Source organism: Calypte anna, chromosome 15 (genome assembly GCF_003957555.1).
Source record: "Calypte anna isolate BGI_N300 chromosome 15, bCalAnn1_v1.p, whole genome shotgun sequence".
In the NCBI taxonomy this organism is placed as follows: domain Eukaryota; kingdom Metazoa; phylum Chordata; class Aves; order Apodiformes; family Trochilidae; genus Calypte; species Calypte anna.
This window is the reverse complement of record NC_044261.1, coordinates 11,049,219-11,074,630: the sequence shown is the minus strand read 5'-3', so window position 1 is coordinate 11,074,630 and position 25,412 is coordinate 11,049,219. Positions and strand designations below refer to the sequence as shown.

The window sequence follows — 25,412 nt, the reverse complement described above, 5'->3', positions numbered from 1 at the left end:
ACCCACTCAGAGCCTCCATTTCTCCCACAGATTATGACAATATGTTGCTGAGCCCTTCCCAGAGAGATGGAGGTTTGGAAGAGAAATACTGAGTAGGATCTCTGCCTTTCTTAGTACCTCTTGTTCCTCTTCTCAACTCCCTGCTTTGGCTAAGTTTTGACGTTGCAGGTTATAGGTTTGTACCCTGGGTCTCAGGTAGCCTCCATCCCCCTTCAAAAAAAGGAGCCAGCACCTCTGAGCTCAGGTGCCCAGATCTCAAGTGGGCTAACACAAGGCAAAACAGACCTGGAGGAGGGAAGAGGGGGAGGACAGTCTTAAAATAAGATTGTTGGGGAAAGTAAAAAAAGAAAATAAACCCACTCTGCACTCTCTCAAACTTGTATGCTTGAAAAAATGTGTGAGATTCTCTGAGGCTGCAGGGATGACAAAGAAGGAGTTCCAGGGAAGGGGTCTGGGGAGGGGACCTCCAGAGCACTAAGAAAGCCCCATAAAACAGCAGAGTCTTGCAAAGGCCCTACAGGGGAGATGAGGGATGCCAGTTATCCCATCCCAGCATATCAGTGCACTTTGTTTCTACATTATTATCCTCCTGTTGCTCGAGCCATTAAAAACTGTCTCTAAATAGTTCAGCATGGTGATTTACTAATTGAATTAACCTGACTGCAGTGGCTCTGGTGCTGAAGGATGTGGTTTGTGATTAGATAAGACCATGGCCCCTTTCAAAATGAACAACATATTAAGAGGTTTTTCTAGGTCATGCTCAGCACGGAGCTCTGCAGAGCACTGCACAGCCCAGGGCAGGAGAGTCTTTACAGATGCTGATGGTCTGTGTTTTCCTTCTCCTGGAGGAGCTATGGAGCCTGGGAAAAATCCAGGAGCATCTTCAAGCTGGAACCAGCCTCAAAACCAAGGGATGGCCAAATGAGGTTGCTTAGACTTCTGTGTCCTGCTGCAGTGGCAGTGAGAGAGGTTTCTCCATGCTCCCAGGGGAGCCATGTGCTGACATCTTCCCACAAGATGGCACCTTGCTTGTAGACCTCACTTCAGAGCACAGCAATGCTGTGGTATGATGGTCTTTCACCACTGGTCCCCTCCCTTCCATTTTTCATGCTGTCTCTCCCCCAGGAGCTGCCAGCACCATGCTGACCCTGGCCAAACCACTTGTTCTGGAAGCAGAAAATGCTGGGGTAGGATCTTCCTCACTAGGACACATCTCAGATGCATCTCTCAAATTGGTTAGAGCCAGAACAGAGCCACATCATGGGAGACCTGGCAGCTCCATCTGCCTCAGTTGATGTACAGAGGTTCTGGGATGCCCACAGGAGAGCTGATGGAGGGGATGGATCTCACTTCACTTCCACACATATGCTTATGGTGGCAGGTGAGGTAGTTCTTGAGTTGAGATGGGAGCAGCCTCCTTGGTTGTGAGCACTTGGCAGCACTGCTGAGCACTTAGCTCAGTTTTATTGGGTCTTCCCTTGACAGGCAGACAGGAGGCTGCATGGGGCTCAATCACAGACACTTGTAGCACAACCTAGAAGCAAGCCATGGGATGATGAAGTCCCAGCAAACCTCAGGAGCTGCACCACTCCATAATCAGTCCAAGACAACAATAAGATGGCAGCCTCTCAGTATGTTCATTTAGATTTGCCCTGGTGTTTCTCAGACTCTTGGGTCCTGCAGCTCAGGCTGAAAAACAATTTGAGGCAAACTCTACAGATCTAACATGGAAGAAAAGCCAAAGAGATTCTTCATTGCTCAGCAGTGCTGAAGCTTAACACCTTTACCTGCACCACTACCCCAGAGGATCAGTGCTGAGAATAACCAGGAGGAAAGACCACAGCAGCTCTGGTCCTGGAGCCACCATCCCACCCAAGTGCTGTCAGCTGGGGAGATGCATTCAAGAAGAACTCCCCCAGGTGAGCAGCTTCTCTGTCCCACCCATCTCTTGCTCCCCAGCAGCAGAAGCAGCCGAATGTGCCCAGCTCAAAGCATGGAGGGGAGCTGCAACACATCAGAGGAGACAGAGCTGCTCTCCCTGCAGCTTGGCTCTGGCCAAGCGAGCGTATGGAAACATGAAATAAAATCCCATTTAACAAGAAGGCTGAAACTTTTCAAAAAGTGAGATATTCTCAGATCGAGCCTTGTTCCCCCCTGTCAGCCCAGAGCTTCAACTGGCAGCCAGACAAGCACCTGTCAGGGCTGGGCTGGAGTCATTAGCAAGATCAGAGTCCTAGCAGAACAGCAGGAGGTTGGACTCGATGACCTAATTTGCGTCCCTTCTAGCTCAAAAAACTCTATGATGTATTTTTAATGAAGCACACACAATAAACTGCTAACATAATATTAGAGGCTCACTTCAAAGCTCAAATAGACATGGAAATCAAGGTGAAAGTTTCTGAATCCATCATTATTATGTGACACTCATCTTCATTATGACAACCCCTAGTCACACCAGATGCTTCCTTTCCAGTCTTTGGTCCATGGTTAGGAGCCCACCCTCCTCCTCATTTTTTTTTTTTTTTTTTAGTTTTTTCAAGTAAACCAGAAAGAACCTGAAAACTATAAAGCTTGACTAGACCCCCCTTAAACCTATGTGAATTGTTCCAGCCCCACAAAAGGTTTTGTAAGCAGGGAATTTTAGTAACTCTGGAGAAGACTGGTGTCATACCTCAGACAAGATTCAGACCTCCTGGGTTGCCTTTTGTTCTGCTAGACCCTCCTCATCATATAGTTGCTGTCTATGATTTCTGATTTTGATGTCTTTTTATGATTTATGATTATAATTTATGTCTAGGTTTATGACTTTGTGAGATGTGCAGGGGAGCAGCAAGAACTGGGATACTGAGTCAGGGAAGGAAATAAAGGATCTGAGCAAGATACCACAGCTGGAAAGGACCCCACCAGCCACAACCTCTCCCACAGGACCTGAGTGAGGAAACAAGAGCAAGAGATGGTGGGTGGGTTCATCCAGGAGTTCACATCACACAGCAATATCACAGCAATGAAGCAGGTCCAGCGTGGGGCCAAAAAGTCAATGCAAATGTCAGGACTAGGTCCAGTGATGCCTGACAGTGTCCACAGTAAGAAGACATGTCCAAGGTGAAGCCATTAAATCAGTCCCCAGCTGAGGTTCAGAGCTGCAGGGCTCTGTAGCCAGACACAGACATCACTGTGAATGAGCTGTAGACCTCACAGCTCCTCCAGCATGGCTCTGAGAGGGACTGCAGGCACCAGGCTGAACTTAAATAGAGTTTTTGAGCCCATGGTTTGGGTGGAGACTCCAAATAAGGATGGTCAGGACCATTAGGCCTACTAGGTAACTCAGGGTCCTGGAAAGATGAATGAACAGCATCTCTTTTTTTCCTAAAAACACTCCTTCCTTCTGAGATGAACAATGTTTCACCCAGTGACTGGAAATAATCTCTTAGGTTGATTGAAGACCATAGCTATGGTGAAAATAAGAAATATATTCCAAACGTGGAAACAAATCAGACTCCAAGTGTTCCTCTGATGGCATCTAAATATTCTTGGCCTCTCCAGGTTACAAAAGTTGGCCAAGAACAATCTGGTCAAAGCCCAGAGTATCTCTCAGGTCCAACCAAACCAACAGTGCTGGAAGAACTGGAGGACTTTTGTATTAAAACCCCCTGGTGAGTTGCTGGAAACTCCCAAAAGGGATACACAGCCTCAAAATATATACAGTAAAGTTAAACATCCCAGATTACTCTCCAGTCCCACTTCTAACTCATAGAAATCAGGTGTGTACATGAATGCCTTCTGAGCCATCCTTGTTTGGGAGATTTCAGGTTTCTTTCCTTCCAACACCGTTTGTCCCCACCAGCCTTATCTCCAGTCCCAGCAAGGATATTCTGACAACAAGGGAGAAGCAGTAAGGAGCAAAACAAACAAAAAGGCATTTAGCAAAATCTAGAAATTAGTAGTTGTGCTTGGAAACCTTTTGAAAATTTCACTTTTACTGCCCAAAGCAAATGGGAACATTTATGCCCAGCCTCTTGAAGTCAGCTTGAAACTCGTGCATGTCCAACACCACCGGGTGAGGAGCACTCGGGCTCCTCAACCTCTCTGCATCAGCGTGGAGTTCAGTCTCTAATTGTCATGCAGAAAGGGACTAAGCCTTCTAGGTAACTCAGTGTTAGTCTCCCTGCAGCGTGGAGGGGAGGCTGGAGGCAGCTAATGAAGGAGCAGAAGTGATTGATTCCTGTCTGGGTGTCAGGACACCGAAGGGATGTTTGTCAAGAAGCAAGAAAATGTCACTGGGATTTGTAAGCGCTTGTAACCATTACAGAAAGCACTTTGACTAAGAATCACAGAAGATAACTTGCCAAGGCTGCTGCTTTGAGAGTGTTTTAATATAACCACTGGCTTTTCTTGACATTTCTGCAAACAACTTATAAATATTCCATGGGAGCGGCTGTTCCTGCTGCCACTGTTGTTGCGGTTTGAATGGAAATACCAGGGGAGAAAAGAGCAGATCTGCCCTTATTTAGCAAGTGTGCAGCTGAATAAGAATCCTGGGCTTTGCTCCAGTGGAGAGAAAAGGGAGTCAAGGATCCTGCCCTTCTGTTGAAGGAGAAGCTTGGATGTGTCTGAAGACCCAGCATAGTCTCCTACCACCAGCCCCTCCACACCCAGATAGACATCTTTGAATCACAGCACCCCAGTCTGGTTTGGGTTGGAAACAACCTTAAAGATTATCTGGTTCCAACCCCCTGCATCAGCAGGGACATTTCCCACTAGACCATATTGCTCCAAGCCCCATCCCACCTGGCCTTCAATACTGCCAGGGATGAGACAGGGAAAGAGGTTAAGGGACTCACTTGAGGTCTCATGTTGTGCTTGGTGCTCCCAGACACAGACACACTGCTGCATAAGGCACCTTTCTGCTCATGGGCAGCAGGGAAGATTCCTGGCACCTTGAGGTGATGGGAGGAATCAGGCAGCAAATGCCATGGTCCTGGGAAGCCTACCCCAGGGACAAGCAGGACCATGGCAGCTGTCCATGCGGTGAAGCTCCTGATCCTTCTCTCTCAGTTCGGGATCAACCTGTGCTAGAGCAGCTTGTGCAGAAAGCAGAGCAGGGTCCTGCAGCCCAGGCAACAGCAGACACTCAGGCAGTGAGTTGCAGAATCATAGAATCATCAAAGTTGGAAAAGACCTCTAAGACTACCAAGTCCAATTGTCAACCCAACACCACCATGTCCTCTAAACAATGTCCTGAAGGGCCACACCTACATGGTTCTGTGACTCCTTCAGGGATGTTGACTCCACCACCTCCCTGGGCAAAGTGCTGCTTTAAACCTCCCTGTGCACAACTGGCCAACAGCTGCAGCTTCACTGTTTGGAGATGTGTAGTTACCCCCTCACATGGCAAAGTTACCTCCTCACTCCAGACCATGCAGTTGTCCCCTTGCTGCTTTAAATCCAAGCACTTATACTCAAACCCAGCCGCATAAGAACAAATGCAAGTGAGAACCAAGCACAACCACAGCACCACGAAGGAGCTGAGCCATGAGAGAGCCACTGCCAAGGGACCCAACCCACAAAGAAACCACTCCAGATAGACCCAGGTATCAAGAAACCACTGTAGGTGGACCTCGATACAAATAAACCTCTGCAGATGGACCTGTCAGGAGTAAACTTCTTTGGATGGATCCAGACATGAAGTTACTGCTGATGGACCTGACACAAGCAAACCTCTGCAGATGGACCAAACACAAGTAAGGCACAGCAGATGGAGCCACCCACAGTTGAAACACTGTGAAGGGCCCTTCCTGTGACTCATCCCAGCTCGTGTTGGTGCCATGAGGAGTTCAGCAGCCTATGAAAAGCTGTGATTTCATCCCCAAAAGTGTTACTGTTTTTATGCTTGATGACAGCTGGGCCTTTTTGGTACCTGCTGACCTAGAACAGGTCTCTCAAGCTGTACAGAAGGTGGGTCATTGAAAGATCTGAAGTGTTTCGTTGTTCAGTGAGTGGGCAGTGCAGACCTTTATTTTCATTGTGCTTCTCCTTTCCCAGGTCTCCATGTTCCCTAATTATAAGTGGCCTGGGAAGCAATTCCATTGAGTCTCACCTGCCTCAGCATTTCCAGGTGCTGTGCCCTAGTTATGGCACAAATCAAGAGATCTCTAATGAGTGTTTCTGTCCCCAGCCAGATTCAAATGTTTGGGTTTGGCTTTACAGGGAAGGTTTCTGCATAGTTTCACAGATTCCGTGCCCTCATTGTTGTACCAAGATTTTGTGCTATCTCCAAAGCTCCCCATGGGCAATCATGAAACTGCTGTCGAGTATCACCCCTAAAAAAAAATCTTTGCTCGTCTTGCCTCTTCTTTGTTCTCCCATCCATTCCATCTCCCAATTACTGTTTTTTTTTATCCTTTTCCAATGTTGAGAGGGAGGAAGAAGAGCAGTAGCTCTCCTCCCTCATTCTCTGGTGATAGGGAACTAATCCAGAAACAGATCTTGGAATTCTAAAACCTTCCAAACTTTATTATTCCTGGGCACTGTGATTGTTTATAGCACAATTCAGCAGCTCAGATAATCTCTGCATCAGAGCAGAGAGACGAGAAAACCTCTCTTGCTCACAAAGTGTAGGAGATTCTGCTTAGGAGCAGAGACCTCAATCCCAAGCAGCTGGGGGTTTTTCCCAGGATCTTCTGTAAGCTATGGGGGAGAGATGAGGCAGAGATGCCCAATAATTCCTGCCATCTGCCTGAAGCCCAGGGCCAGGGATACGAGCAGGTACTTCTGCCTACAAGCAGGTAACTCCAAACGTTACTTCCAGAAGCAGGTTCCAGTCCTTGATGCTGTGGCATTGCCAGTCCTCACAGCACTGTCTTGAGTCTGGTGAGATCTGGGTGTTCTCTGATAGGTTCCCTGAATCAGAGGAGGAGTGGGCAGACCTCAGCATCAGATGAAGAAAGCTTGGAAACATGGTCTCCAAAACCACTATGCAGCTAAGCAGAACCTAAATGAGGTTCATTAAGAAGCCCTATGGATTGAAACTCGTTTCAGTTTGGAGACATGTATAATATTTTTTTAGCAATTGGAGAGTCCGAGCTCTGCTGTCTGGAGGACCAGTTTGGAAATGGGAGTTCTCTGGTTCAGGGGAAGCACAGGACAGTGTAAGGGAGGTGAGAGGGGAGGAAAGCAGATACCACAACTTTCATCTAAGGCAACTGTAGACTCCAGAAGTCCAAAGCCAAGCCACTAGCTCTGCCTAAGTTTGTCTCACTTAGGGTGCTTCTAGATCTCTGCATGCACCAAAGTAACTGTTCCTGAAATGCTGTTGGGAACACAATTTGCTGATTGTGATGGGTAGAGAACAAAGCTACCAAGGTGCCTGCCCATGGTCACCTTTGGATGCTTTTGCCCTGCTCCTAGCCTCTCCTGATCATCTGGTTAATGGTGTGCCTCCAGCAGGGCTGATTCAGCACCTATAGTGATGAGGTTTAGACCCAGACCTGCTTTAAATGCACAGACAAGTTCATCTTTGGAGAGTTTGGAGGGGTCTGGACCAGGAAAGTGAGGAATCCTCAGGAGATAGTATCTTACACTAGAAATGCTTGAGCTACATGTGTCAGAGCATCTACATTCTTCCCAAACAACATCTGTGCTTATGAACCAGATCATTAGTGGGGTTTCTTTCACACTGCATAAGTCTCTCTTCCTCCCTGGCTTTGATGAAAAAGGTCTTGCTGATAGGAATGGCATCAAAGCCACAGCATCCCTCTGGAGATATTTGATCTCAATGAATCACAGTTATCCACTAAAAAAAAAAAAAAAAAAAAAGCTTTCAAATCCAGTTTGATGAAATCACTTTTACATAAATTGTGCCCATGTCAGGCATTGCAGCTGAGAAAGAAATGAGGACCTCTGGAGGGAGGCTCACCACATCTGTGTTAATCATGTCATTTATGATGGGATAAATCACCACTTGGGGACATAGGCCTTTGGGCTCCACTGCCCCATCCTTAGGAAGAGGTTCAGTGCTCTTCCCCCTGCATGAGGCTCGGAAGGTGGTGGGATGAGCAGGGCACTTCACATGTTAATATGACAAAGGGAGAATTGTCTCCTTTCGTAGCTTGGAGCCCAGCAGTACTTAGAGGTGGACCTGAAAACCTGGAAAAAGTTTTTGGTTTGGTACTGTTCCTGCTTGTGGCAAGGACAAGCATGGAGCTGGCAGCAAAGGATGAGCGTGGATCTGTGGAAGCCAGAGGAGCAAACATGAGCACAATATCTTTCCACCACTACTTAAGGGATGGTCTTTTTACTACATCTACAACAGCAGGCACTGCATTAGCAAGGGGCTGCATGGTGACAATGCACAGGAGACACTGGGAACTCAATTGTGCAGCTGTGCACTCTGTGATGAGGAGCCCATTCTTCCCAGGACAGCCTGGACTGTATCCCTCATCCATACAGAGCCATTCTGACTCCTCCCTGTTGACTAGGTCTGATTTTTTAAATGCCAGCATCAAGGATCTGAGCAGAAGATTGTCTGTGTGTTGCACAGAAAGAAAGAAAGAGAGTGAGTATCCTGGGATGGGGAAGTCAATAAGGTCCTGATCCCTGCTGGGGAAATCCTATTTAACTCGGTGACATCTGAGTGTAAGACAAGTCTATGAGTATTTGGAAGACTTGTGACAACCCCAGCAAAGCACAAAGAAGAAGGGAAACTGCTTTGCTATGAAGTCCTCAGACCCTCCCTACCCTCACCCACACCAGAGCTCACCCTTTGCCTCTTCCAGCCTCCTACAGGTGTCCACTGCATCCCTGTCTTCAGTGATTTGTCATTCAAGTGGCCTTCAAATGCCTGTAAACATAGAAATTGGCATCTGGACAGCAGGAAATCTAGGAATTAGCACAAGGGACTCTTCTGGGCTTGTGGCCAATATATAGCCCTAGGAGCCACTGAAACAGCAGAAGCTCTAGAAAGCAGGAAGAGTGTCACTGGGTTGGCATAAAGAGACTCCTAGGCCAGTCAGGGTAAGTGACAGCCATGTGCTACTCTACTTTGTGTTAACCACAGGGATCATCAAAGCCAAGCTCCCTGTGATACTAATCTGGGCACAGAGAAGCCCAGATCTCAGCTCTGCTCAGGCCCCATTTACCTGCTGTGGGGAACCACCAGGAAGTATTTCTGCTGCTCCATCCTTTTTTTTTTTTTCACCATTTCGTCTGGTTTCCTCATGCCCATAGACCAGTGGGCATTGGCCCAAGCATTTTGACCACAAGACTCATTAACTGCTGTGCAAGAGAGACACGAAACTTGTCCTGAGATGATGACCAGAATGGGAGTTTCCACAGCCTCTCCTCACAGCATCCAGCAGTTCTCCTTCTTCTGGCTTTTCTGTGGGTTTTCAGTGGTGTTGAGCCCCTGACCAAGCCCAGCTGAGCTGCTCTCTGTGATTGTGATTGTGCTTCAGCTTCAGGTGTAGGTTTGGATCTCTCAAGAGTTTGGATGATGATTTGTATGGATAGGAGAGGACAGGCTCTGCCTTGGGTATGCAGGACCTTAGAAAATCCTTCAGCAGTGGCATGAAGGGGACAAATCATAGCAAGTGTGGCAGAAAGCAGGTGATTATACACTGCTCTATCATCCTTGTGTGTGGAGAAGTACACACACAGCCTGGACACATGAGCAGGCATCAGGATTGTCAAGGCTCTGTCTGGATTACCAGGGCACTTAGGGCTCCCCCAGCACAGGGCACAGACTCCTTGCTTCACCCTTTGTGCAGGACAAAAAAACAAGCCCAGCAGAGGCTGATTCTGATCATGGAGCTAGGATGGAAGCAGTGTGATCTGGTGGGAACCTGGGGATACAGCATCTCCTGCCCAGCTGTAGCTGGCTGATCAGTCCCTATCTCAGGGGGAAGAAAAGGGCCAAGAAAAAGCTGCTCACTACTACAGGTCTGTGCCACATCTTTTTAGCAGCCCTGATGGTGGATTTGGAGGAGACAGATCACAAATACAGCACTTCAGCCATTGCCCTGCCAGTCATTCACACAGGTGGAAGCTGACTGTGGCACAGGTAGAAAGTACCCTGTAATATCTCATGAAGTTGTTGCAGGTGGCTGTCAGATAGTGCCAAGCTGGCTGCCCAGCCTGCAGCATCCTGATCCTTCTGGCATATGAACCATCCAAGCATCCTCCCCTGCTCCTTCCTATGGTCACTGTTTCCTCTCATGAACACTCAGACACAGACCAGGAACTAAGTCATGGCCCTGCTGAAATCCTTCACTCCTGGCTGGTCATGGGCCCTCTCTCCTCCATACAGGGTTGTTCCATGAAGCTGAGCACCAGTCCCAGTGCTATGGACCCTAATGGTGTATGATGCAGCCTGGAGACCCTCAGCCTGATTTGCAGGTTCTCAGAACCTTGGTGTATCCATGGCATTGCTCTTGCTCTTCTCTGGCCAACACCTGATAATGAGGCCCTCCCATACAACATAACTTGTCACCTGCATGTGACAGCTTGGTCTTCCATGCACAGACCTCAATAGTCTTCCTGAAGAGAGGAGCACAGAAAAAGAAATTTCAGTAAGAAAAGGCAAGGTTGTGTCTAACTCTCTGCCCAACCCTGCCATGACCTGGAACGGACCCATAGTGGTGGCCTGCAGATCACAGCTGGATCTAGGCAGGTGCTTTATGTTTAGTACAGGGACAACCAGACATCAATGATTCTATTTTCAGAGCATCCTGATGTAGAAAATGGGGAATGTATAGAAGAGGAACTCTGTTGCACAGTGTCCACATGAAGCACTGGTGGCACAGCCAAGAATGGACACCAGCTCTCCAGTACTTCCAGCCTGAGCTGCAAGGCCAGGAGATGCATGGCTGGAGAGATAGACCCTATTTCATCATCATATCACAGAATCATGGAATGGCTTAGGTTGGAAGAGACCTTCAAGACCATCTCCTCCAACCTCCAAGCCTGAGGAGCAAGCCTGAGTGCTGTCCCACTCTGGAACCACCTTCTGGTTCATTAGTCACACGGGTGAGCTGAGTTATCTCCACGTATCAGGAAAGAAAAAACCAAACAGATTGCTGGCTAATATTCATTCCTCTACCTGTGACCTGGCCCTTCAGCTCCAAGGGGCTGGGCTGATATTTGCTGCTGTTCTGAGCAGCCTGAAATATGACTGATGTTGGGTGAGCTGTTGTGACAGTTTGGAGGGAACCAGGAGCATTAGCAGAGAATGTTTCGTGCAAGGAAACCCTTTGCTGGTACCAGTTAAAGATTACATAACCATTCCAAGTATGTCTTATTTATTACTGTCGTGTTAAATACTCAGCTTGCCTCCAGATCAGGGATTACTCAATGGCCTTTTAGTTTTTCAGCTTTTTTAGCTGGTTAGCACGCTACACCCCTCGCAGATGACAACTATTTAGGAAAAAGAAATCTTTATTTTTTTTTTCTGTATACTTGTACACAAGTAAAATAAAATGCATATCTATATATACTGCAATCTTGTGAAGGAAAAGGCAGCATTCTTTAACAAATACTGCCCGTAAACATGGTGTGATGGAATGAGTACCGAAAAAACTGCAATATTCATAAACATAGGATTCAAACAGCATCAAATTCATTACCTCTGCAAATGGGAACCTGTAATATTGTTCAGTGGGATGTCAAGTTACAAACAGATTTTAGACATTCTTTTCATACCATTTCTTACATTTTTTGTTTGTTTTGTTTTGTTTTGTTTTTTTTCCTGTCAATAAACCGTGTTTCTTTACCATCTGCTGTAGCTAAAGCTGCTTTGTGGGCAAGTGCAGTTCCGAAGACCAAAGGTATAATTCACAGGTTTCAGGACAAATAAATTATGTACATCTCGGTGTTTGTCTTTTTTTTTTTCTTTTGTTTTTGTTTGTTTTGTTTTTTGTTTGTTTTTGTTTTTTTACAAAGGCATCCAGTTAACTTTTGTGTAACAAAGCTTTCTCAGGGTGGATGGTAGTTTTGCTTTTTGTTTGCAACACTTATGGAGGTCAGCAGAAGTCTAGTATTAAAGTGTCATCAACCCAGGAAAAAGAGTTAATTTTAGCAGAATAACAGTAAGCTCCACACCAAGGGGGGGATCAAAAGGCTTAGGCTGAGCTGTAACGTGGAGCTGTTTCCTGGCTGGGTGAGGCGGCACTGGGACTTTGATTTGTTCTTTTTAGAGCATCCCTGCCTCTTTTTGGTTGGGACTGTGGAAGGTCCAATAGGCTCTAAAAATTCTGGTCTCAACTTGGTCAATGGAGGGTCTACAATGCTGGGGAAGGTCCCAAAGGGGGAATCATTTATCTGCTTGTTGCTGCCATTTTTTGAAAGGTCTGTCTCAACATACTTGGTTTTGGACATGTTCTCCTTATCCTTGAGAGGGTTGTTGGAGGATGGGCGGCTGCTGTGGGAGGAAGGACCTGCCTTGCCTTTAGCTTCATAAATAAAAGACTTATCTGTCTCAGGCTGACAGCACTTGGAGGAGCCATCATGGGAGCCCAGAGGGGGGAGCCCAGTTGGCAATTTCCCAGATCTGGTCTTAGTGCTAAAAACACTTGTTCGTATCTGGTTGAAGGAGTCAACGCACCCTTCCAGGTCGGCGCTCTGCAGCTTTTTGAGGTCTTTCCCTGCCAAGCGAGGGGGGAGGTGACACTCGAGCTCTGAAGATGATCCTTTAAACTGCTTAAACCAATTCCAGAGAGACCGAGCCTGGCAGTCACAGATCCACTGGTTGCCATTCAAGCGCAGGTACTGGAGGGACACCAGGGGAGCCATGGTTTCCCCCGTGAGCACCGTCAAGTTGTTGTTAAAGAGATACAAGGTCATAACTTTCCCAAGCTCGTGGAAAGAGCGCCGGTGAACCACACTGACCCTGTTCTGGTGCAGAAGCAGCCGGTCAAGGTTGATCAGTCCACGAAAGACATTCTCTGACAAGCTTCTGATTTTGTTACCGTGCAAAAACAGGTAGGTGAGGTTTGCGAGATCGATGAAGGTGTCATCCAGCAGATTCTGAAGATTATTATCCTGAAGGTAGAGATATTGCAAGGAGAACAACCCTCGAAAAAGCCCTGTGGAAAGCTCCAGGAGCCCACAACGATCCAGATGTAAAGTGTGGAGGTGAACGAGACCCCGGAAAGTGACAGGGTTGATAGACTTCAAGTTCGTGTTGTCACTCAGATCTAACTCCTCCAGTTTGTTGAGCCCGTAGAAGGCCCCAGGCTCAATGAGGCTGATGTTGTTGGAGTGGATCCAAAGAATTGTCATGTTGCGGCAGTAGGTGAAGCTGGTGGACCTCACCAGGGTTATCTTGTTGTTGTGCAAGAAGATGCGTTGGCTCTGGATGGGTATCGTGGTGGGGATTGCTGTCAGTCCTTGCTGCTGACAACTGATCGTGATCTTCGGTTCACTGTAGCATACGCATGCCCCGGGGCAAGACTCCACTTCTGACTGGATGTTCAAGCAAAGCACCAAAATCAGCAGTTTGCTTCCTAAATGATAACAAAAATAGTATGCAAATTAGGCAGGGTCATGGGAGAGCACTTTTCGTTGCAGCTAATAGATGAGCCTGAAAATCACCCTTTCAAAGTGTCTTGCTTTGAAACACACACCACAAACAACATATGCCAGGGGAGACAAACCATTAAAATGCAGAATTAAAAACGCTCCTACCACTCAAGGCAACAGCTACGATCAATATTGACTCAGAGTGACAAAGCCTGAGCACCTCCTCAGCCTTTCATGCTTGGGAGACCTCCAAATTCGGTGGGGAAAGAGAGCAATCACCATCCTGAACACTCATCCACCATGAGCCCTGTTCCAAAGAGCTTACCTCTGAGCAGAGGGGCTGTCTCAGGAGTAGCACTTGTCTTCTTCACAGGCAGGTTTAGCACAGTTCAGGCTATGGGAAAACAGCTGCCCAGCTGTGGCTGGTGCCTGCAGCCATGGGGTTGTACTACACAGCCTCTATGTCCCATTCCAGCCATACCACCAGCTCCTTGCTGTTGGGGATCACTGAACAGGTCCAGAAAACTAGCAGATATGCACAGATTGCACTACAAATGGCTTTTGTGACTCTCCTTGAACAATTTCTGATTGATCTGGTCATCCTGTAAGAAACAACTGTGAGGGATTCCCAAAATAACTTTTAGGGCAGACCTGCCTCTAGATGTCTCAAGAGCATCTTTTCCTTCTTTGGGCCAAAACTTTATGCCATGTGCTCCTGATTGCCTTCCTCTCTCCTCTTTTTCCCTTTGAACCTGTGCAGTCACCAAAAAAGAGGAGAAAACAGCATCTTTTTTCCACAAAGAACAGTGCTGTTTTGGGAGAAAATAATGCAAAAGGCCTGATTCAAGGATTCCTTGAAATCTGCAAGACAGAACTATGTTTCTTGTGTCCCAGGCATGCTGCAGGCAGCCCACCAGTGTTGAAGAGCCCCTGAGAGGAACATTTTTTTGTGGTGGTGACAACCCATTTCCCCAGGAGCTGGGTTGCACAGGAATCACAGGAAGCATTTTGATATTCATAAATTCCCAAACCTTCTGGTTTAAAAAAAAAAATAATTTTAAAAATTTTTTTACTGTTATCACCCCATAAATTTCCCCTCCCTGTGCTGCAGGGAAAGAGCAGGAAAGGACAGGCAGAGGCTGTGGAGCCACCATTATCTCCTGAAAGGGGAGCTGGGAGGGAGCTGAACCTCCAGCTGAGAGATCTGCAGAGAGATTTTCCTCCCCATGGTGGAGAAGAGGCAGTTTCAGCAGTGCTTTCCCAGCAATTAGCAGCAACTAATTAGCTTGCTTTCTCTCAACCCCACACGGGAACTTAAATGAACAGGCAGCAACCACAGCAGCAGGAGGTTCTGTTTGCGAAACCCCACGTGAGGGCAGGGACACGTGTGTCTCCTCCCCAGCTCATCACAGCACTTCTGGAAAAAGACCTCCTCATCACTGGGGATCCCCAGCCCAGGGACCAACAGAAGCTTTCCCTCTCTACTGTTGTGGGAGATTTGTTTTTCTTCCCTGAAAATGCTGTTCAGGCACGGCGATGCCTCATTACACCTTCAGAGGAAACAGCAGAGTTCAAAAAGTCAGCCAGGAAAGGACAGTGATGCAGAATGGGGAAACTGGGGGAAACTGGGAGAAGCCCACAGCTTCCAGTCGTGTGCATGGTGCAGCTCACTGGAGCCAAATCCTGGAGATTATGGTTGCACCCCACAGGAAACTGTTATGGAGCTAATGACATCACCTCATCTCCACATAAAAGCAACTTCAAACCCCAACGATAAGGGAATAAATGATATGGAAATCTCACCAGACTCTGCACTGAAGCAGTAACAAAGATATCAGAGAAGCCAAGATGGGAAGGTTGCTTTTCTCTACCAGTAGGCTGGGCTCCCAGGCCTGAGTTTCACTCTAGTCAAATTAATTCACTGTGTGCAGCTAATAAATCTGTGGTGATCCAACAGTCCAATATGGGAAGGAAACCTCCTCCATAGCATAGTCCACATGGGAGAAAAAAATCAACAGCTCAGCATGCAGAGATAATTTGAGCCTGATATTATTATCTGCTGAGCATCCCTGGAAGGCAGTGTGTTGAGTGTAGTATTATGACACATTCTGGCTGGCTTGTCATGCTTTGACATATCATGTCCCATTGGATGGAGCAAAGTAACACGAGACAACTGAAATCCCTTGCTAGAGACATGTCACACCAAGAGTAGCCTCCTGGGAAATTAAAACAATGCTGGCAACTCTCTGACCAGCACGATTCCTCTCCAGCTGATAATGAAAAATCCGGGGCCAGAGAAGGAGGACTTTCTGGAGGCTCTTTCTTCAGTCTCATGATTGAGGTGATGGGGGGCGAGGGTGGTACTGGAGCAATGGGATTCACTCCACACAACATTCACGCCAAGAGAACAGCACTGGGGCTGCAGCCAAGCCCTGCAGGCTCCCTGGTTCTTCCCAAGGAGATCTATAGGGGGGAAAATTCAACCCTGATCCAGATGCATCCCATCCATTTTGTAAATCTCTTACATGCTCACAGAGGGGTGAATGCAAAGAACCATTCCCAGAGGAGAGGAAACACAATGAAAACATTTGTGTTGTGCTCCCATCCAGAGAAGGCAAGTGGATAATAACTACCTGTGTACACGGGGAGAGAAAGTGACAACAGGCAGCAGGGAACAACCTCAGTGCCCTGGGTCACCCCTTCCTGCCAGCCAAGCTCCTGCACCCTCTGCAGCACTGCCTGGCTCGTGCCCTGAGTGTGCCCCACCAGCCCTGCCCGAGGGACATGAGGTCCTGTCCCAGTGTCACAGGGCTGGGGACACCCTGTGGCATCTCTCCATTGTGGAGCAGTGAAGGGGAAGGGGCAGATCCTGCTCTGCTCTGCACCTCGGCTTTTCTCCTCCTGCTGCTGACACCCGAGGCTGCGGGAAGCTGTGAGTCAGTGGCAATGAGAGGTGGCTGCTGGTGGAAATTAATTACAGGCAGAGCTAGCCTGTGTGCTTTAATTAGGGACTTGGTGTTCTTGAGCTGCTTGGATTAGCTCCTTCCACTGGAGACAGTCCCTGTCAATCATCCCCCAGAGCAATTTCCCTGTAAGTTTCCTACTGTGCAACTCAACCATGTCCTGACTGATCCATGACAAAGCTCAGCATTCAGCAGTCATCAGAGAAGCCCCAGCAAGAGCAGGGCCTGAAGAAAATGAAGGAGTGGGTGCAGTAAACAATCTTGGGAAGTCAAGGGGATGCTGCAGACCCTTTCTTCCCGAGCCAGCCTGGTGTGTGATGTAGCAGAGACCAGAGGGACCATGCCTTGGCCTTCCTCTGCTCCTCCAAGGAGCTTCTCCATCACTGGTGTTCCCCTTGTAACTGTGCTTCGTGTCAGGGTGTCCCAGACCACAGTGGCCACCAAGTGCCATGATCCATCCAGACCTTGCATCAGGGTAGATTGACACATCCAATTCCAGGGAAATATTACTTTGTTTTTTCTGACCAGGTGCCAAATGACCACTTTAGGATGAGCACAGGACAGGGTTCATCCCGAGCTCTGGGATAAATACACTTTTCCCTTAGGTCAGAAATACAGAAGGTGTTCAATGGTGTCATAGGAAGGAAGGAGGTGGAATGCCCACTGTGTTCCCACAGAAGCACAGTGTCCTTCCCTTGACCTGCCTGATAAATCCATCCTGAGTTCCAGGTACACAATGTGCTCTCACCACCAATGCTGACCAACTCAAGATGAACCCTCCACCACCTGCTGAACTCAACCTTCATGCCCATTCTGGAGAAAATGGGGGTCTTGGTGTGACATCCATTCCTTTGACTTTTAGACAGGAAACCATTCCCACTCCTTCCAGAATAAAATTAAAATTTAACTGGAGTCAGAAGCAAAAGATGAAAGGAAATTCAGTACCTGGAACTTTCAATGCCTCCAAGACTTTGGCTTTGAGCTTAGCATTTGTTCCTCCAGAGCTTTCTTAAAAGCCAGAAACCTCCTGGAGTCAAACTGCCACACTTCCCCTTTGCCATCTCACAAGTGTTATGACTCATGGAACTGGGAAGCAATTAAAGTGGGTCCATTATCTGTCTTTCCGCCAGTCCCCTGTGCAATTGCGTTGTCAAACATGGCAATTAGATAGAAAAGGCTCTGGGAGCCTCTAATAGATGCTTTGCAAACTTTTTAAGAGGCCAAAGCAAAATGCAATTTTCGGCAGTTTTCAGAGCCGTGGCCTTTCTCTGCTGCTCTGCACTTGTCTCTATTGATTTGGAGATATTATAATGCAGCTTTCCTACAGTGAAGGGTCAATAATAATTTGAATTCTCTCCTGGTTGAACATAAAGGGAGTACTTTACAATACAAAGCCTTTTGCTGATGCACACAGCATTTTGCCTTTGTTTATAGTAGGGAGATACTTGAGCTGCTTAATTCCCTGGTCTGAAGGGGTTTTGTTTGAAATTCAGCACATGGCTTTGAAAGACACTCTGCAAAGCAGCTTCAGTCTCTCCTGCTTTGTCCTGTGGGTTTGGGTGAGTGAATGTGCATCAGAAGGAAGAGGGCAGCACTTTTATGCACTTCAAGCCTAAGGTGAATGGAGAGGTGAATGAGGAAGAAGTGGTTTGGATGTCTCACCCCAGGCTGTAGTTTCCTTCCCTCTGCTGCCTCGAGGAAGGTTTGTTGAGGATGGTGCAGCTGGAGAGGCTTTAGGGTGAGAAGGAGAAGAGAGGAGTGATGTTCTATCACCACAGAGCACCTGGGAGAAGCAGCAGTGTTGGGGAACTGAGGACCCAGCATGGGGATGAGCAGATCAGGTCTCAGCCCACTGGTGCCCACTGCAAGCCCCTTGGTAGCCACCTGGCAACCAGCTGCAGCAGAACATTTTGGGGTCCTGTGACATATCTGCAGCTCTGTGGGGATGTTGGGGTGTCAGGTACCCCTCTAAAGGGGAACAGTCAGTGGGGTCACTTGAGAGACTGAGCTGATGGCATCTCCATGTCTGCTCCAGGGGGATTCATTGCTCTCCAGGCTCAGCTGACTGGGCCAGCTTCTTCTCCACTGCCCAGGGCTGGAGATCACAGTTCTGGCTCACACCAAACTGTCTCCACTTTGTTTCAATTCCTCATCCCACTGCCTAAAAATAGGCACCTTTAAGACACTTCAGAGTCTGAGATAGTGACATGAGTGCTGTCAGATTTGACACAGCTCCTATAAGAGACCTGTGTTCTTCCAGCAGCTGGAGCCAGGTGTGTTGTCAGTCACAGAATCATGGAATCCCAGACTGGTTTGGGTTGGAAGGGACCTTAAAGATAACCTCATTCCAACCCTCCTACCATGGGCAGGGACACCTCCCACCAGCCCAGGGTGCTCCAAGCCCCATCCAACCTTCAACACTGCCAGGGATGGGGCAGCCACAGCTTCTGGGGGCAACCTGGGACAGGGGCTCAGCACCCTCACACCAAATAATTTGTTCCTAATCTGTAAACTGTATCTCCACTCTTTCAGTTTGAAACCATTTACCCTCATCCCATCCCTCCAGACCCTTGTCCCAAGTCCCTCCCAAGCTTTACCAGAGCTCCTTCAGATTCTGGAAGTTGCTCTGAGGTCTCCTCACAGCCTTCTCCAGGCTGAACACCCCCAAGTTTCCCAGCCTGACCTCATAGAAGCAGAAAGCAGCAATGTTTAGGCACCTGAACCCCAACTTCTATAGGTACAGACTCTAATCCCACTTGTTCTGGGACTGCATCCAGATCCATTAACCTTTGGGACTGAGATGCTTTGCATTCCCTTGGGCAGCACAACTTCAGTCCTACTTTTGTGTGTATCCAGCTTTTACCCTGAACAAGACAGGATTTCAGCAGAAAAAATACCAGATCTGGTCAGAAATGAAAGGTCATTTCTGTAATACATCCAGGCAGGAGATGGAGGCAATAGATGTGACATTTCCTAACTTCTAGGTGTTCATCTCTTCTACCTAAATCATCCTCCCTTAATGTGATTTTTTTGACTTAATATTGCAGGGATATTTTTAAGACAAGAAAGTGAAAGCCACTTATATCATGTGCAATTCTTAAAATCCATCTTCACAGATCTCCAGAGGGGTTTGAATGCTGATTCTTCAGCATCACTTAGGGCTGAACTACAAGACTCATTACTTGAGCTGAGTGCAGCACAGACCTTAACCAGGGCAGCTCCATCAGCCCACAGGCACGTGCCCAAAAAGATCCTGTCTGCTAGTGATCCCCATCCCTGCCAGGGGCTCCCCAGTGCTCTCAGCACTGGTTTAGCATTGGTTTAGCCTAAGAACTTTTAGGTAGGGTTATGATTTTGGTAGCTTGCCAGCATTTCCCTCAAGCAACATCAGGGAGAGACAGGAAAAGGTGATAGTTAACAGTTTCTATTTTAGCCAATTCGAATAGGAATATTTTGATGAGGACCAAAAAAAGATGGATAGATAGATAGATAGATAAAAGTCTCCTCTCTAGCCAGAGGGTTTTCCTCCTAATGAATTTCAGTGGCTTACTGAAAGCCACAGAGGTGTGAAAGAGTCTCAAAGAAAAGGTCATGAAAAGCCTTCACAGGGGAAAATATCAAGGGATTTAAATACAGGAGTCATTAGGTCCCTCTACAAGGATAACACTAATATTGATTATTACAGTCTAGTAATGCCTGGGGAGACCAAGAAATGAGAAAGAAAAAACCCCTTATCATAATATAAGAAAGTGAGAAGAGCTGCAGCAAATGAGAGAAGGGTCAGGCCCAGTGAGGAGGAGCAGAAGTGGATGGTGTGAGCATTGTCCTGGCACCTTCTCCAAGCCCTGGGCAAAAAGTGGCCCAGGGCCTGCCTGAGGCACCATTTCTCTGTCTCCTCAACAGACTATGAAACCTTCTTTCCAATCTCTCAGGGTATTTTTCCAGTCCCTGGGTCACTGTATGAATGCTGCTCCAGACATTTTTGCTCTACTTCACATCTTTTCCAGGTCTTCTTCCCTGCAAAGGTGGGTGGATGACACTTGGGATTTAGCTGCAACATGAACTTAATGCAGAGGTTTAGATGTCCTACTGCAGATCTCACAGCTTCTCCACCCTGCCTGCCATGGGTCAGCCTCAAACTGAGCTTTTCAGAGAGCATTGCACAAAGTCCCCAAGCTCACTTTGCTGAGTGGCAATCGCTCATGTAGAGCCCATCCTTCTGTTTGGTTAGGTAAGGGTCTGGGCTGTTTGCCAGTGTACATTACTTTGTGCTTATAAATGCTGAATTGCATCTGCTATCCAGTCTGTGGTTATGAATTTCACCATGAAACCCCTTGCTGCAACAAATCACTTGTCTAAATATCCACTTTCCTTCCAGCAGAAATATTAACCATCTCTGACAGTTGGGCCCAAAACTTAAGATGGAAGCTGGTTGTAAGCAGTGGCACCTTCCTGAGCCAGCAGCCCAGCTGCAGCAGCAAACCACAGAAGTAAGGACCCGGTAATCCCTACCTACTAACACAGGTTAAAGATGCCTCTTCAAATGGTTTGCATAAGAAGAAGCATAAACTTTGCTCACATTTTTGATATGAGGTTATTCTCTTAGGCAATGAAAAGCTGCCCTAGTTACCACTGGTTCCAGTGATAGGCACAGGAAATACCAATGGATACCCTGGGCTGTGCTTCTGTGGGTGCTTTTGCCAGCCCTGCCCTCTGCCACCTCCCCTGGTGGGACTCAGGCTCTGTCAGTTCATAGAATGTTGGAAGAGACCTCAAGAATCACCTGGTCCTGTTGTTGATGTGAGATGTCTCAGCACCCCACTGAGCTGCAATTTAAAACTTTCCAAGGTGGGGGAATCCACCACTTTCCCTGGGAGACAGTTCCAATGTCTGAGTGTCCTCAAAGTGAAAAGTTTTCCTCTTGTGTTCAAACGGAATCAGTTCTATCGGAAGAGGCAGAATTTTGAGCTGTTCTCATATTAGATGTAATAAATCTGTGTGTTTTCCAACTGTCCTGTTTCAAACAACATACTGCATCTAGGAAAAGGAAAAGCTTATGATCTAACATTAAAACCATGGAGGATTCCTGTAGAAATGACTTTTTACGTGGGTTTACACCAGTCAGTCTCAGGCCTGACTTTTCCAACTTTGTTCCTTTCCATGCAGATAATGTAGGTCTCATCCATTCCAACTTGGCCTCTTCTCTCAAGTAAATAATGATAGGACCAGAGGAAATGGCCTGAAGTTGGCCCAGAGGAGGTTTAGTCTTGATACTAGGAAGAAATTCTTTATTGAGAGAGTAGTTAGGCATTGGAACAGCCTGCCCAGGGAGGTGGTGGAGTCACTATCCCTGGAGGTTTTTAAAGATGAGGCACTTGGGACATGCTCCAGTGGGTGACACAGATATTTACATACGTGTTTTATTTGGGGGGGATGTTGACAGTTATTATAGAATCATAGAATCTGCTCAGTTGGAAGGGGCCCATGAGGATCATCAAGTCCAACTCCTGTCCCTGTGTAGGGCACCCCAAGAATCACACCAAATGCTTCTTGAACCCAGGCAGGCTTGGTACCATAACTGTTTCCCTGAGGAAGCAGTTCCTCTGAAAACCTTCACCCTGAAACCTTCACCAACCTCTTAGCCCTCCTCTGGACACTCTCTTGTAGCTCTGTGTCCTTTTTGTTCTGAAGTGCCCAACACTGCACACAGAACTCAAGATGGGGCTGCCCCAGTGCAGGGTGATGTGGGACAGTCCCCTCCCTTGACCAGCTAGCAGTGCCCTGCTTGATGCACCTGAGTATTCCACTTGTGCATTGACCTTAGAGGTCTGTGGTAATTCTTTAATTCTGTGATCCAGACTCTCCCATATTCCCTTCTCCTTCCTCAGAGGTGACCTGGTTTCCTCACCATAGCAGAAGTGTGTCCCCTTTCAGTATGTGATCATGTATGGAGGCTTCACACTGGAATAAACACGACCATCTTCAGCAATCCTGAAGACACAATGCAAAGTCTTGGCCTTGCTCCTGGCCCTCTCTAGTGTCCTTTCCACCAGTGTGACACCACAAAGGTCCCCACATCACACCTTTCCCCAGGCTGATCTCAAAATCAGCCTCTGCATCAGCTCTGAGCGGGTCGGCTTGACCTAATCCCCTGCCAGTTACCAATCATAACAGCAAAAACTCTAGGGGAGGCAAAAATCTTTTGCAGATACCCAGTGTTGGGATAGTCTGTGACAAAGGCAGACATCCTAGGCAAATATCTGATGGAAAGGTCAGATGAGTGCCAAGAGGTCTCTGCAGAAAATGCCCAGTGCCCAAAGGAAGGCTTTTCAGATGGAATAATTGGAGTTTAAAACTGCACATGGTCTGGAACAAGCATGTGGAGCAGCTGTGGCATCCCTGGGAAAGCTGAGCATGAAGGAAGGAAAAGGAAGAGGAATGCTGGAGGCTTGCTGCAGGAGGTTCAGCAGAACAAGGGTAGAGAGGCATCCATGAAAACCTGCAGTGGAACTCCCCAAATCCACCTCTCATGAGTTCACCTTGGATGAGCAGGCTGAAGAAATGTTGTTATCTAAATCCATACCCAGCCCAGTAAATCCTGGCAGACCCCAGTTGCCTAAGAGAGGAGACCAAAAGATGCTGTGACTGGTCCCCAGCACGTGGGTCAGGGCACCATAAGTGGTCACAATCCTCATTTCCATCTTATCCAGATGGGATGCATCCAGCACATTGCATGAAGAGAATCATCTGTGACATCACCACCATTCACTCCTCATCCTCTGAAGAGTGAAGTGAGAAAATATGCATTGTGAATCACAACCAGCTCCTCCAGAAGGTGGTATTATCTGTGCCATACTTATAAAAAAAATCAGGGATAAAAAGGTGTCCAAAGGAAGTTTGCTTTGGTTCCTGAGATGACTTAGATCTCCCATGGAGACCAAAGTATCTCAGGAATGCTTCAAAACATTATTACTAAAAAGTGGAGTTTCCTGTGCATCCAAACCTGGTGCTAATGCAAGTACAGTGCAGAAGTGACTCACAGAAAGGAGAGGTAAAGCTCCAGATGGCATTTACACCTGCTCTCCCCAACCATCTGGGACTGCACCCAGCTGCAAATTCCACCCCTACGTCTTCAGTTCTGGAAGTGACCCATTTCACTAAGCAGAATTTTTCTCAGTTTTCCTCTAAAATGAAAGCTTTTTTTCTTCCAGAGCCAGCATCTGCAGCTAATGTGGATTGGAGGAATGAAGTCTAGACAGGAAAGTCTGGAAAGAAAAGCTGCTCCAAAAATTTCCCATGACCTCAGTTTGGTTGTCTTCATGGACAGGGTCAATGCTGCTGCTTGGGAGCTGATGCCTCAGGCAGCACAAGGACAAGGGGCAGAGGGACAGCATTTTCATTTCAGCTTTAGACACAACCCCCTCATCAAAGAACAACAAGAAATGAAGAGATGACAGCAGACACGGATGGCTGAAGATCATATTTCTCTGCTGTGCTCACAACTTGATGCTGTCTTTTCTGAGCCTGGGTGACCAGAGCTTTCCACCCTACCCCAGAAGTTGTCACCTTGTAGAGCAGCAAGCAGAGCCATGCAATGACATTTAAGGTCTCTGCCATGGAACTGCCTTCCAGCAAGTTGGGTGGCACAGACAAAGGGTGTTCCTCAGCACCCCCCTGGACACCCAACCCCTCCATCCATATGGTGGGAAGGAGCCAGGCATAGCCGTACTCCCCCATTGCCTCTTTTTCCCCATTTCTCTTGGCATCCTTCCCAGCTGCTTGGCAGGCATCCCCACTGTGTTCACATGGCTCATGCCTTCATTCCCAGATAAAAGCTGATTTTTAATAAGTGTGCAAATTCAACTGCCTCCTCATCCTTATCGGGTGTGCTGGCTTTGTCTCCTTTGCAGCTTCAGCATTAGACATGCTTGCCTGCCCTTCTGCAGCTCCCTCATCCACTCTTACCAGATAAGAAACATGACACCCACAACTCTACAAACAGATTTCTTTGAGCTGTGCAGGCTCGATGAAGCAAAGCTAAACAGGAATATAACAGGATGCTAACGATGCTTCTTCTTGCTTGCATGCAAATTGGGAAGGGAACAATGGGGAAAGGATCCCAGCCTGGCTGAGCCACCGACATCTCTTACAAGAAATGTCCACCCTGACTTCAGAGACCACATAGTGGCCCACTAGGAATCTTCTGCACCACATTCCCCTTCCCAAAGCCTTCAGTTCAACTTCCAGCCTTTGGGTCTCACTATAGCATCAGTAAATCACAGCACCTTCCTGCTTTTTAATCAAAGTGGATAAAAACCCCTTCCTGTTCAGACTTTGGCTTCCCCTCTTTATCCACAGCTCATGTTCATCCATTTTACCACTACAGGGCATTAAATGTTCATAATCACCTGTTACTCAATATGGCCCTTAAATCAATTTTAGAGCTGCTGCCCTGGAGCAGGCAGCCTCCCAGTCTGACGGAGTGGCCTACATTCTGCCTGGGGAGATGGATGACTGAGCATTTAGCTGTATTAAAATTCATGTTGTTTCACTGTTGCCAGTCTACCAAGCAATTGCAATTGCTCTGCATTAGAGACTTGCCTTCATCGTTATTTATCATGAAAAAATCTGAACTAGCTGCGAACTTTACAGGCAACTAATTTATATATATATATATGTGTATATATATATGTGTATATATATATATATGCTTTCCAGATCATTCATGAAAATAGTGAAACGCAACGGGGTGAAATCTGAATCCTGTAAAGCTTCTGTGAAGGCAGATTGTTCAGCAGTGATCCTCCAACAACAATCACATTTTGAGAGCTTTTAGCTGTCTGTTTCTTAATCCATTTAATAACAGTTCATTGATTCGAGAGGTTTTTTTTGACCAAGGAAATCAAGTGCCTGACGTAAGTCTAAATATATTATGAA

The 25,412-nt window shown here is 47.2% G+C and overlaps 1 protein-coding gene across 1 annotated transcript in view; it reads right to left on the bottom strand.

Moving 5' to 3' along the window:
• Positions 1–11,905: 11,905 nt before the first annotated feature.
• RTN4R (reticulon 4 receptor) overlaps positions 11,906–25,412 on the bottom strand; it is a 72,226-nt gene continuing 58,719 nt past the window's right edge. Inside the window, exon 2 of the mRNA XM_030460581.1 lies at positions 11,906–13,496. Within this exon, the coding sequence (XP_030316441.1) occupies positions 12,067–13,496 (1,430 nt within the window). The 3' untranslated portion in view covers positions 11,906–12,066. The remainder of the gene's footprint in view (positions 13,497–25,412) is intronic.